This window comes from Dryobates pubescens, chromosome 8 (genome assembly GCF_014839835.1).
Source record: "Dryobates pubescens isolate bDryPub1 chromosome 8, bDryPub1.pri, whole genome shotgun sequence".
Lineage (NCBI taxonomy): Eukaryota > Metazoa > Chordata > Aves > Piciformes > Picidae > Dryobates > Dryobates pubescens.
This window is the reverse complement of record NC_071619.1, coordinates 10,261,751-10,275,066: the sequence shown is the minus strand read 5'-3', so window position 1 is coordinate 10,275,066 and position 13,316 is coordinate 10,261,751. Positions and strand designations below refer to the sequence as shown.

Here is a 13,316-nt window from a genome sequence, read left to right as displayed (position 1 = left end):
TTGAGGGCATGGGAGTCATGAGCCACCTGTAGGGAATGTAAGGTGAATGAGTCAGCCAGTTGTTCTGCCTCTATGCTCAGAGCTCAAGTCTCCCTGTGCCTGCCTTAGTAGATATAGCTGGAATCTTAAACAAGGGGTGGCACACTTGGGCACAGTGGTTGTCTTTACATGAATATTAAGATTTGCTGTCTTTCCCCTTCCTGAAATCTTTTTTCTGTTTCTTTGAATTTTAAGAAGCAGGCAAGGGGAGCTGAAACAGAACTCCTTGAAGGATAACAAAAGGTCAGCTCTAATTACAGGGAGTCTTGAGGAAAGCCATGTACAAAAACATTAATGATTTCTGAATTGCCATGTGTTTCTTAGATATACTTTTATTTCTTAATAGGTTCCAAAGTGTAACAGGAGACCACTCTTTGCTCCCTGAGGTACTTGGCATGTGCAGGGAAACTCTGCTGTCCTGTCAAAAAGGTTTTACTGCCTTCTTAGACAGGTATTTGTAGGTTTAAGTGGTAACTTGACTTTGAGACAGCTGTTCAGAGGTAGCAATTCCAGAACACCAAAGGACATGAAGCTAAGTGCTCTCATCTTTCAGGGAATAATAAGGATCTAAGTCAAGCAAGCAATCAAAGAGATCTAGCTGCCTAACTTACAGGTAGGTATTTCTACAAGCAGCTCTGCAGTTTCTCTGACCCTTTGAGGTCATCTGTCAGATCAGGGTCTGCTGGGAATTCCCATCCCAAGTCTCCACCTGCAGGAGCAGTTAATCCTTCACAGCAGAGCTGTGATAATTCCCCTTTGATTCGTTTGATATCTTAAAAATCCCAAATGGCTATTGAGTAGCTGCAATACATGGTGTTATATTGATGTTAAAACACAGAGGGTTTAAGTCAAATAGTCTACATTTGAAGAGGAGACTTTTTTTGGGGGCGGTGGACCATGGGGGGGTGGGGCTTGAAACCCTTTATATACTAATTATTCACCAGTAAAAGGTTCCTCATTGTTTCCTGTGTAGACTTATTAACTTAGACTATTTAGATGCCTTGTTGATAAAATTTGTATCAACCTCTGAATCACCCCCAAGACACTTTTAAGACAACCTGCTACTATAATGTGAAACAAAGTTTTGTTCAGAGCTCTCTTCAGCCCAACTGTCAAGCTGCAGGCACTGTGCAAATAGCTGGACTATTTCCATGCCATGTCAAGGGTAATTCTCACTTACAAGGAACAGCTCACTTTTGTATATATACATGGGCATGTGTGTTCCTGTTCACATATGGAAGAACAGGGGATAATAAATGGTCATCTTCTGCAATATAAACACACAGATTAAATGAGGTACTTGGGTTAATGATTTTATGAACTCTTGTGTAATATCAAAAGTAAAAAGGGAATTGCAGCTAGAGGTATCCATGCCATTTTCTTCTGATACTGTTATCCTGGTGTCCCAGAGTTCAGATGTGGAAAGGAGAGGAAGATATGTTTGTTGGGAATGAAACACCCTGTTTTCTCACACATTTCCTAAGAAAGACACAATAGTACCAGTGCCTAGGATTAATAACAAAAATAATAAGTTCCAACTGCACGTTAGCTGGAAATGTTTGTATTTTGTTGTTCCTAGAAGATGGTAATAATGCAGAATCAGCTTTTACTGTTGGGGAAAAAGTCAAGACCTTAGAAGATGCTCCAAGGTGTTTTTGCCTCTCTCATTAAGCTGCTTTGAAAATGCCAGTCAGTTTGGTGCAGTCTGCTCTGTGCAGATTTGCTCTTGAGAGTCACTGTTACTGTAGTCATTAGACAGGTTTAATTTCACTCCTCCTAAAGTGATACAAATTTCACCAAGGATGGGGCGATTATCCCAGCCTTCCCTTCAACTTGGTAGCAGCAATTTAACAACAAAACCCATAGTCTCTCGTGCAGTGTTATTGTTGTCACATGGTGAAAAGAGCTTCAGTGTCCTCTTTCAAACCTGAATTAATTAAGCCAATAAAAAAGCTCACATTGGACAGTTCAAGGAGGGTCTAGATGATGATGAAAATACAAGCTGTTCTTGGGAACGGCATACTTGCAAAGGTGTTTGCTGATGGATGTGGAATAGACAAGAAAGAGCAGGAGCTTTTGAAAAGTGTTTATTGAAAAAGATTATGCTGTGCATTTCTCACAGTGCTGGAGGCAACTTTCTGCTGTTATAAAATTTGTGAAGGTTACCATATGCTATTTTTTTTTCCACATCTCATAAAACTTTTAATCATAGGTGTCCTGACCCAACAGCTACTGTATTAGGCTTATATACACACAAATGAATGTGCAGCTTACACAGGTAAAATGATTATGATTAGATGTGCATGGCTATGTATGTATTTAATCCAGATTTCAGTGTCACACCCCATAAGGATGCTCTGCTGCTGCATGGCATTGCAAACAAAATGGCTCTGCAGTTCAGTACAGTGCTGACATTTTGGTTATCACACCAATAAGTAAGAAAACCTCTCTGTGGCACTCTGACTGACTTGCTTTCCTCACCAAAGTCATGATGAACTGTATTATGCTTACAGATTTACTGTGTTGCTTTCTCTGTGGCACCCTGACTGGCTTGTTTTCCTCACCAAAGTCACAGAATCACAGAGTCACCAAGGTTGGAAGAGACCTCAAAGATCATCAAGTCCAATCTGTCACCACAGAGCTCATGACTAAACCATGGCACCGAGTGCCATGTCCAATCCCCTCTTGAACACCTCCAGGGATGGTGACTCCACCACCTCCCTGGGCAGCCCATTTGGTGTTGCTTTCTCCACCTTGCTGATTGCAGTAAGGATTTTTAGCTAGGTTAAGCGTTTTTAGGTCTTCCACCATACACTACCTTGCACACTTTTGCTCTCCATCTGTATCATCTTTGGCTTGTTTTTTTTCCTGGACCCAGATGCTGGAGGCAGGTGCTAACAGAAATGGAATTTATTCTGAGTCAAAGGCTTTGGGACTTTGTGTGTTTTGAGTGTTTTCAGTGTTGCTTTTTTGTGGGGGTTTTTTGTTTGGTTGGATTTTGTTTGTTTTGTTTTTAGATCATTTTCATGCTAGAAAGCTTTTGTTGCACAATAGGGTTTTTGAATTTCTAGTGGAGAAGATCATTGATGTTGCTGTTATGCCAGGTGAATTTGTTAAATTATCTACTTGAGAAGGCAAGCTGATAAAAATGAGGGAGCTGGGACTTCATGGCCTGTTTCTGCTGGGGATACATCTAAATTAAACAGTATCACAGTATCACAGTATCACCAAGGATAGAAGAGACCTCAAAGATCATCGAGTCCAACCTGTCACCACAGACCTCATGACTAGACCATGGCACCAAGTGCCACATCCAATCCCCTCTTGAACACCTCCAGGGACGGTGACTCCACCACCTCCCTGGGCAGCACATTCCAATGGCGAATGACTCTCTCAGTGAAGAACTTTCTCCTCACCTCGAGCCCAGACTTCCCCTGGTGCAGCTTGAGACTGTGTCCTTTCATTCTGGTGCTGGTTGCCTGAGAGAAGAGACCAACTTCCTCTTGGCTATAACCCCCCTTCAGGCAGTTGTAGAGAGCAATGAGGTCTCCCCCGAGCCTTTTCCTCTCCAGGCTAAACAATCCCAGCTCCCTCAGCCTCTCCTCGTAGGGCTTGTGCTCGAGACCTCTCACCAGCCTCGTTGCCCTTCTCTGGAAACGTATGACTCAGAATGATACCCAGGGCTAACTAAGAAGATGGATCATTTCAGGAGTTTCCTGGTGTCATGATGAGAGAGAAGATGACATAAAATTGAGTCACATCTTTAGAGCCAATACTGGGTGCAGTGGTCTTCCCCAACCCTGGCAGCTGCCTCCCCATTCCTTGACAAAGTAGCGAAATGCTTTGGTGTTGCTTTGGAAATGTTGCCGCCTGTCCCCCTGGCAAACAGAACTCTGCAAACTGGGCTGTGCTGGTCAGCAGCAATGATTCTTTTGAAGTAGGATTGTTCTGGCAAAAGTCAGTCTTGCTTTAGGCTGTGGCAGCTACTGACCACTGGGTCCTGGAGAATAAATTACAATTTGCAGAAGGAAATGATTTTTTTCTCAGCTCACTGTAGAACAAGCAGGCCAGGAGGCCTCCAAATTCTGGCTGAGACAGCAGCTAGTTAAATTTGGAGGAAAGCACTACTCACCTCTTGCCTTTCCCCACATCTGAATTAACAGGTGAGAGACTTAGGGATGCAGAAACTTATTGCTATGGCCGAGGCTAAAGGCAGATCTGTGGGCTCCCCTGAGCTCCCCTGCAAAACAAATCTCAGAGAGCAAGAGCTGTTCCAAAAATAATGGGAAGGTTTATTTACACAATTTTTACAGCAGGTATTCACAGAGGTGCTGAAATTCTCTTTGGAATGCCTGAAATTTGACTGTAACCCTTAATCTGAGTCTCCCAATATGCCCTACATACACAAAATGAATGTGCCCTCATCTCTCTGCAGTGAAGCTGGTTGACATTATGGGCTCAGTCCTACAGTTGAACACCTGCTGAATTCCATGGGAATTTTGCCATAGGAAGGATCACATAAAAAGCTTTGGTACTGGCCTAGACCTGGTCTGAAGACATGGACATTACTCTTAACCTATGAAGGCTTAATAGCTCAGAGCTGCAGAGAGATCTGGTAGATCTTCCTTCACCTCCTCATGAAGAAGAGTAGAGTCTCAACAGCATGGTTGTAAATTGTAAAGTCCTTTAATTTCAGGAACATCTAACTCTGCCAAGATGTATGTTGTGATTGCCACCTGGCACAAGGACGGAGGGCAGTGTGAGGGCATGCAGTGTGGGACTAGCCAAAGAAATGCATCTTGCACATGCAATCAGGATTGGCCTATTCCTGCCCATTGGGTGCAGGTTTTTAGGTTGCTTTTTCTCCAGCATCACCTGCACAGCCACCAACGGAAAGAAATGTTTGCAGACATCTGCTTCAGTCAAAACAGTGTTAACTGACTTCCAATAGGCAGCAAACAGATCAGCTTAGCTTCTTGGTGTTGCATGACTGCTACACTGCTGGTCATTGTTGCTGACTTAGGATTTTCTTTTCAGTGTCAGGATACCTCATCTCCATCCAGCCCCATTGGATTCTCAGACATTTCAAGCAATGTGTGTGCATTTTCCTTGCTTCCAAAACAAAACAGCAACATAGATCTGTCTTCCATTGGTGTTAATTTATATACTACAACTGAATGAAAGCTACTTTGGATACAACACACACGTAAGACATCCCTACAGGTCTTTTTACATGTTCTATGCTGTATCTGATGGTCAGAGTGGCTGGAGAGTGGCCAGGCAGAGGGGGACCTGGGGGTACTGGTTGATAGTAGGCTGAACATGAGGCAGCAGTATGCCCGGGTGGCCAAGAAGGCCAATGGCATCCTGGCCTGGATCAGGAACAGTGTGACCAGTAGGAGCAGGGAAATCATTGTGTCCCTGTACTCAGCACTGGTTAGGCCACACCTTAAGTACTGTGTCCAGTTCTGGGCCCCTCAGTTTAGGAAAGATGTTGAGTTGCTGGAACATGTCCAGAGAAGGGCAACAAAGCTGGGGAGGGGTTTGGAGCACAAGCCCTATGAGGAGAGGCTGAGGGAGCTGGGGTTGCTTAGCCTGGAGAAGAGGAGGCTCAGGGGAGACCTTCTTGCTCTCTACAGCTGCCTGAAGGGAGGTTGTAGCCAGATGGGTGTTGGTCTCTTCTCCCAGCACCAGAACAAGAAGACACAGTCTCAAGCTGCACCAGGGAAGGTTTAGGCTGGATGTTAGGAAGAATTTCTTCACAGAAAGAGTGATTGCCCATTGGAATGTGCTGCCCAGGGAGGTGGTGGAGTCACTGTCACTGGAAGTGTTTAGGAAGAGACTTGGTGGCACTTGGTGCCATGGTTTAGTTGATTAGATAGTGTTGGATGATAGGTTGGACTCAATGATCTCAAAGGTCTTTTCCAACTTTGTTAATTCTATTCTATTTATAAGACATCTGTATGTAATATGGATTGCACAGCTTGTCTGTTCTTTGAATGAGTATTGTAGAAGCCAAAATCTTTCTTTATAAATTTGTGTGTTCTCTCCCCCACCCCCCAGCCATTCCTGATTTCTTATGTGTAGAGATAGAAGCACCAAGCACTTGCAGTGGATATTTGATAGTAGCATCACATGCATCTTGTGACTGACTTAGATTTACTCTGGTGGGTGCTGTGTTAAAATTAATTGATCTTTTAAGAAAATTATTTTATTTTTTGCATGCTGGGGTGAGCTGTCAAAAATGATGTAAATGCCAACCTGTGAATGCAGACTTCTGCTGCTGAGGAAAGAAGTGCACAGGTTTTTCTTTTAACATTTTGCTGACATATGGTGCTTCTAACCCGGTGACAAATTAATTGACTAGATGTAAAAGAGATGGACAGCACTTAGCAAGGAAGGACAGGATATGCATTATAAGACAGCTGGTTCTGCCTCAGTTGTGTTATGGAGACAATATGCATTGGACAGCTAACGAGTCTCTGTTGCATAAGATAGATTCTCCTTATAACAGAACTGCACGCTTTGTCTCTAAATGGGGTTATTATACACACCATTGCACAATGTTTGAAGAGCCTGGCAGGCCCTTCTAGAGGGTTAGAAGAGAAATAAATTGGAAAACAATTGCACATAAGACCTTCAATCCATCAAGTGCTCCATATTTATCCAAATTACCATTACACTCCTCCAAAATACGAATCTGTGATACATTCAGGGGTGGAATGTTAATACTGACCAGCCAGATTTGGACAAGGCAGATTCCTCTTTTGCTGTTGCTTTTAACTTGTGGTTAAATCTTGCTTCCTCAGAAGAAAAAAAAGGTGGTAGTGGAAACCACTTGTAGTGAAATAGGATCTCTGTGTGGAATGAATTCTGTGTAATATTTGCCATTATGCAACTTGAGTCTGAGCCTCTGAAGGTTTGGATTTTTCCTGAGAGAAACTGTGAACAACTTCATTTATGAGGAGCTATTTGTCAGTAACACTCAGAGTTTAAGGGCAACACTTGCAGAAGTAATATATGATCTGAAGTGCTTCCATTGTTTGGGTCCCAACTTGACAACATTATGGTGTATGGTTTTCAGAAAATGCTGATGTCTAAAAACCCTTGGAAGTAGACACCCAAAATTTTACAAGCAAATTTGGAATGTCCTACCTCAACCTCTGAGCAAGGCTAAATGTAGCAATTATAGGTGATGCTACGACATAGTTTCCCACATGACAGAAGAGTTCTGCGGTAAGAGTTGTAGACAGAGTTTATATAAGCAGACAGGAAAAAAGGGGTTTGTCAGAGACAGTGTAAGTAGTCACCTATCCTACCCCTGCTTGGCATTTTTGCCTTCTTCAGTTGTATCTTTTGACTGCTAGTCTTGACTTCCAGTAAAATGACCTTCCTTTTTAGTTCCAGCTCTCTAGGTACCAGAAAAGGATGGCATGTTGCTAAGTAATGTTAATTATTAATAATAAAAATAGTCTGACAGGGTAGATACTAAAAATGCTGCTGTGTGCAAAGCAAGGAGGGTGGCTTTGCTTAGAGCTTTATTCCTCAGACTGAAAACCAGTACATCTCCAAGCACACCTGAAAGCATCATTTCAGTACAAAAAGCTGCAAGCAGGTCCTAGAGTGGTTTCTGTTTGGGTATGGATATATTCAGTTCCCACAAGTATACCTCTCCAGCTTGAAGGAAGAAGAGACACATGACAAATAAAGATTACTTGGTAGTAATTGTGTTAGTCATAGTTGTTGCTGTTTATCGTTTCTTTCCTTTTGCCAGGGCTTCTGCAATTAAACTGAAAGGTTATGTATATGTGTGTCTGTATATCTACTTTGCAGGATTTACTTTGGAAGAAAAGAAAGTTCTTCTCTGACATTTTCATATCTTGCTTACATCCTGTTGGGTGAAGCCGTGATCCTTCATATAAGGCAATCTGGCTTGTAAGAAAGACTGCAATAAGCACAGATATTAGTCATTAATTGCCCACCCCTGGATACTCTTTCAGTGGCTGCTTCACATTCTCTGTGGCAGAGCATGTTCCCAGATGACAGTGTGTGAGTATTTCATTTGTGGTTCAGAGTAGTTGGCTGTTTCTCCTAATGAGCTCTCCCACTGCTATCACAACAACTTTAAATACCTTATGGCTAGCGAGGAAAGACTGACACACAGGCAGATTTGTTTCTGCAAATATCTTCCTGAGTTGAGTTGCATTTTTGAGTGAGGTTGATTTCATCACAGGTTGTAATAGTTTTGTAAGGGCTCTTCCTCTGGTCTGTTTCTTAGGAAAAGGAGAAGCTGTATGTGGAACTGAAGCGCATCCTGGCCCGGCAGCCTGGCCCTGAAGCCGCAGAACAGTTGCAGCTCTACCGGCGCACTCTCCGAGAGAAAACTAAACAGCTCAAAGTAAGAGATGCCCTCTGTCCCTGCATGAGGGGTTGCCAGGCTTGCAGAATGACACCACTAGTGATCCTGGGGAGCAGGGCTTCAGGAAAATTTTCAATGTCCAGTGTGCATGCCTTAATATATCAGATCAGGAAAATAAAGTTAATATCGCATCTCTCAAAGGGAGAAACAACAGCAATAGAAGAAAGAACTTTTTGTCATGTTATTCAAGTTTCTTTCTTTAAAATAGAGGAAGTGCCTTGGTATATGAACATGAAGCACAATGCTGTAAATGCTTTTATGTGCATAGGCATTCTGGGCCACTATCAGTTTCCATTAAGCTTATTCTCATTCCCTTTTCTTCCATTGTTAAGATCTTTAAGAAGCAAATTGAAGCTGTTTCCTATTCTTTTTAACAAATCAGTGTGACAATATTGAGAATCCAGTCTTAAAGTGTAATTTCTTCTGCAACATGTACACATGTGCAGACCTGCAACTTTTGTAGGGATGACAGGAGTTACCTGTCCCAGCCCCTTGTCACTAGAAGGGAAGATTTCCTGGTTCTGAAGGAACTTTGTGAGAAACTTTGAAAGCATGATACTAAAAAGGGATTATTTGATAGAATAAACTGGTCTTCCCTTGTTCTTGCCTGCATAAAGTATCAGTCTCCCCAGGAGTTCATCTACTTCTATAGCATCTCTCCCTGTTGAAGTCATCATCTCCTGTTCACTGCATCATAATCACGTCTATACTAACCATGAGGAAAAAAATATGCAGGAGCAGATGGGCCCTTAGGAAACAAAGAGGCTGTTATGCAAATCTTAGCTTTCCATGGAGAAGAAAAACAATGCAGAAAATGTAAAATAGAAGCCAAAGTTTAGCTACACTGAATGCGATTTGAAGTTTTCCATACGGTTGCCATTTGTCGCTAATGCAGTCAATTGCTACCGTGTGTTTCAGGCACAGGGTGCTGTGGTGCACTGGTGTGCCTGCCATTTTGTGGTGCCAGGTCAAGCTATTCTCCTTCTTAAGGAAGGAAAACACACTATGCATGTTCTTACTTTCTTTAAAGTTTGCTGATTCACCTGAAAGCAGCATTGTATGAATATTTAGACGGCTTGGTACTACTTTGCCTGTGTGGATTGAATTGCTTCAGATAACAAAGTGAATCTTGTGGCATAAACCCCGTTATTATGAAATAAATCCTTGCTTTTTTTTGTTTTTAAGAGCTTCAGTTTGAGTTTTCACCCAGATTTGTGTCCCTGAATATTAAGAGCTAATGTGTGTGTTAGTACCTTTCCCTTGATAACACTTGAAGCATGTTTTACATGTTTCGTTGCGATTAAATGGCATAGTCTTAATTTAGTAAATTGTCTTTAGGTGAGCAGGGGTGATCAAATGAAATACCATGATAGAAAATGAGATGTGATGGAAAATAGTGATGCCTTATATCATCAAAGGTGAAAGGAAAAAGGGCTGGGAAAAGTACTAACTTATGTGTAAGTGAGACTAATATCTCCTGTTCCTGATTTTTGCCTGTTATTTGTTAGGTTTTGTCCTCAGAGCTGAATATGTATGAATCACAGAGCCAAGAATACAAACATGAAATTGAAAGACTTGCCAACGAGCTTCAGAATGTGAAGAAGAAATATCTGTCTCAGAAACGCAAGGAACAACAGGCCAAGTAATGGAAAAGAACAGTTCTGTCTATGTAAATTTCTGCATGAACTAGGGGTCTTCTGATGCTACTTCCTGCTTTTGATTAGAAGGTGGCCAAGTTTTGCTAGGATGATATAATATTGTTGCCTTGTTTTCCTGGTATTTCCCATCATATTATTTCAGTTTAGTCAAGATTTAATGTGATCTATGGCCAGGACAAGAATATCCAGCAGAGATGTTGCTGACATGTTCTGCAGACCAGTTAAATTATTCATGCCAATGAGATAGTGCCCAGAGGACATAGATTAAAGTCTGGTCTCTTACACTGAATCATAGAATAGTTTGGGTGGGAAGGGACCTTTAAAGGTCATCTAGTCCAACATCCCCTGCAATGAACAGGAACATCTTCAACTAGATCACATTACTCAGAGCCCCATCCAGCCTGATCTTGAATGTTTCCAGGGATGGGACTTCTGCTACTTTGTTGAGAACCCTGTGCCATTGTTTCACCACCCTCATTGTCAAAAATGTCTTCCTTATATCTAGTCTAAATCTAGCTGCTTTCAGATTAAAACCATTACACCTTGTCCTGACGCAACAGGCCCTGCCAATATGTTTGTCCTTCTTATAAGGCCACTAGAAGGTCTCCCTGGAGCCCTCTCCAGGCTCAACAATCCCCACATGTTCTGCCTTTTTTTCCTGGGAGAGGTGTTCCAGCTCTCTGATCATTTTTGTGGCCCTCCTCTGGACCTGCTCCAATAGGTCAATGTCTTTCGTGTGCTGAGGACTTCAGCACAGGACACAGCAGAGGGGCAGAATCACCTCCTTCGACCTGATGGTGATACTTCTTTTGATGCAATCCAGTACATGGTTGTCCTTCTGGGCTGCAAGCACACACTGTCAGCTCATGTCCAGCTTTTCCTTCACCAGTACCCCCAAGTCCTTCTCTACAGGGCTGCTCTCAATCTCTTCATGCTCTGAGCTGTACTGGTATCAGAGGTTGCCCTGAACCGGGTGCAGGACCCTAATACTTGGCCTTGTTGAGCCTCCCAAGGTTCACACACATCCACTTTTCAAGCTTGTCCATGTCACTCTGGCTGGCATCCCATCCATCTGGTGCATTAAGTACACCACCCATCTTGGTGTTGTTTGCAAAGTTGCTGAGGCTGCACTTGATCACATTGTCTGTGGCACTGACAAAGACAGTAAACAGCAGAGAGGGGTGTTGTGGGGTACTATGTCAAAGGCCTTAAAGAAGTCCAGATAAATGGCATCCATAGCTCTTCCCTTGTCCACTCATGTTGCCATTCCATGTAAGGGCACTGGGTTTTTCAGGCAAGACTGGCCCTTGATGAAGCCATGCTGGCTGTCTTGAATTGCATCCCTGTCCTTCATGTACCATAACATGGCTTCTAGGAGGATCTGTTCCATGGTCTTCCCAGGCATGCAGTTGAGGCTGACAGGTTAGCAGAGCCCAGGGTCCTTTTTTAAAAGTGAGTGCCACATTTCCCTTTCTCCAGTCACCAAGGGCTGTGCCTGATGTCCATGACTTTTCAAATATCATGAGATATCTTCAAGCATTATGAGGACTTTGGTGTATTTTTCAAGTTATAGTGAAGCAACGTATGATATGGGGGACAGTCTTTCTTCAGGTGACAACTGCATGGTCCTGGTGTAAGAACAATGGCATTTTAAGATATTACTCAATGATGTGGTAGTTGGGACTGATGACTATCCCCTTCTAGTGGCAGGTAGCATTGCTGATGGCTGCAAGGAAGAGTATTCACCATTTGATTCTTGTTTCCTTCCTACATCTAGATGGAGGGAAGTGATAAAGGATCAGAGTCTGGCTTCATCAGATGTCTTACTTTTTAGATAGTACAGCCTATGAATTTTCCTGTAGGTAGTTGTCATGTGTCCTTAACCAGTAGCAGTTTGATTACACCTCCCTGCTACTCTCAGTCCACAGCTGAGTGCTCATCTTCTCCTCTTGATGAAAGAAAATGCCCAATTTCTAGCCCATTAAAGTGGCCTAATTTGCAGTGTCTGAGAGATAAGACCATTCTGATAATGAATCTCCAAGCTGGAACACCAAAACTATTAGTCACTTCTGAAAATGTAGTTATTGGACTTTAAAAAGAAGTTTCTTTGCTTTCTGCAGTCAGATGACATGTTACCAAGCTTTTCTGAGTATGCCTTTTGTCTTTCCACCCCTTTCCATCTTCAGCCTGTCCCTTTCTCACACACTAAAGCCAACAATTCTCTACATTGCTGAATATAATTCAAGGCTGCCTGCATCTATTTCTTTCTTAAACATATTTCATCCAGAAAACACTTTTGATGACTAAATTAGCAAAATAGTCAGTGATAAACAGTGATTTTTGTCCATCTGCAAATTGCATAATGTTACCTTAATGTTTGGAATTAGCAACAATTGTTCAGCGCTAATGGCCTTCCTGGAGCTTCAGGATCAATATGTGAGGCTGCCATAATGCCTGATAATCCATTTCCAGCAGCTGAGTATTCTCTTCACAATAGTTTTAATGTTTGCATTTTGGACCCTGGCATCATGTTTCTTTCTGCTCATCAGATGAGAAGAAATTCACCCATAGCTTGTTGTTGCATCATACCTAGAATTAATCCCTGTCATAACTACTGAAAAAAACCCCACACTGATTAGGTGCATAATTGGCGTTAAAGTAAGCCAAAAATAATTGTATGAGGTGCTGGTGACTGTTAATCACACACAGTGAACGGAATTTTCTTTTGCAAGTCAGCTAGTGCTGAACTCATTACACTGTTTATAGGTTCAGGATAGATATCTGCCATTAGTGCAGCTTGTCAGGTCGTTGTTCTTGTGGACAGGTACGGCTGTAGTCTGATGAGCATGGTGTCTTTGTGACATCTGTGTTTTGGAAGTACATTCAGATGCTGTTAGTGATTCTTCTGCAGAATGACAGCATCTCATTGCTCCAACTTCAGGCTCAGAACCTACCAACCCTGTGCTGTCCTCAGCCCTGACTTGTACTTCTCTTGTCTTTGTGGCAGCTGAGAGGTGGCCAGGTGCTGGACTCTCCTTTCTCCCTCATTGTTTTGTTCCCCAGACAAGCCTGTTGGAATACATCCTGCTTTGAAGGATGTGTGCACCCCAAGGTATATAGGTCCTGGATAACTGCAGCTTCTGAAATCCCTGTGATTTGTGTTGGCCTGCAGTTGTGCAAAGGAAACAGCCTGGCTGTGC

At 42.6% G+C, this 13,316-nt stretch overlaps 1 protein-coding gene across 1 annotated transcript in view; it reads left to right on the top strand.

Annotated features, from left to right (window-relative positions):
* The window catches only part of CFAP58 (cilia and flagella associated protein 58), a 62,492-nt gene that overhangs the window by 46,929 nt on the left and 2,247 nt on the right, over window positions 1-13,316 (top strand). The window contains exons 17-18 of the mRNA XM_054163590.1: window positions 8,318-8,437; window positions 9,967-10,100. Of these exons, the coding sequence (XP_054019565.1) occupies window positions 8,318-8,437; window positions 9,967-10,100 (254 nt within the window). The remainder of the gene's footprint in view (window positions 1-8,317; window positions 8,438-9,966; window positions 10,101-13,316) is intronic.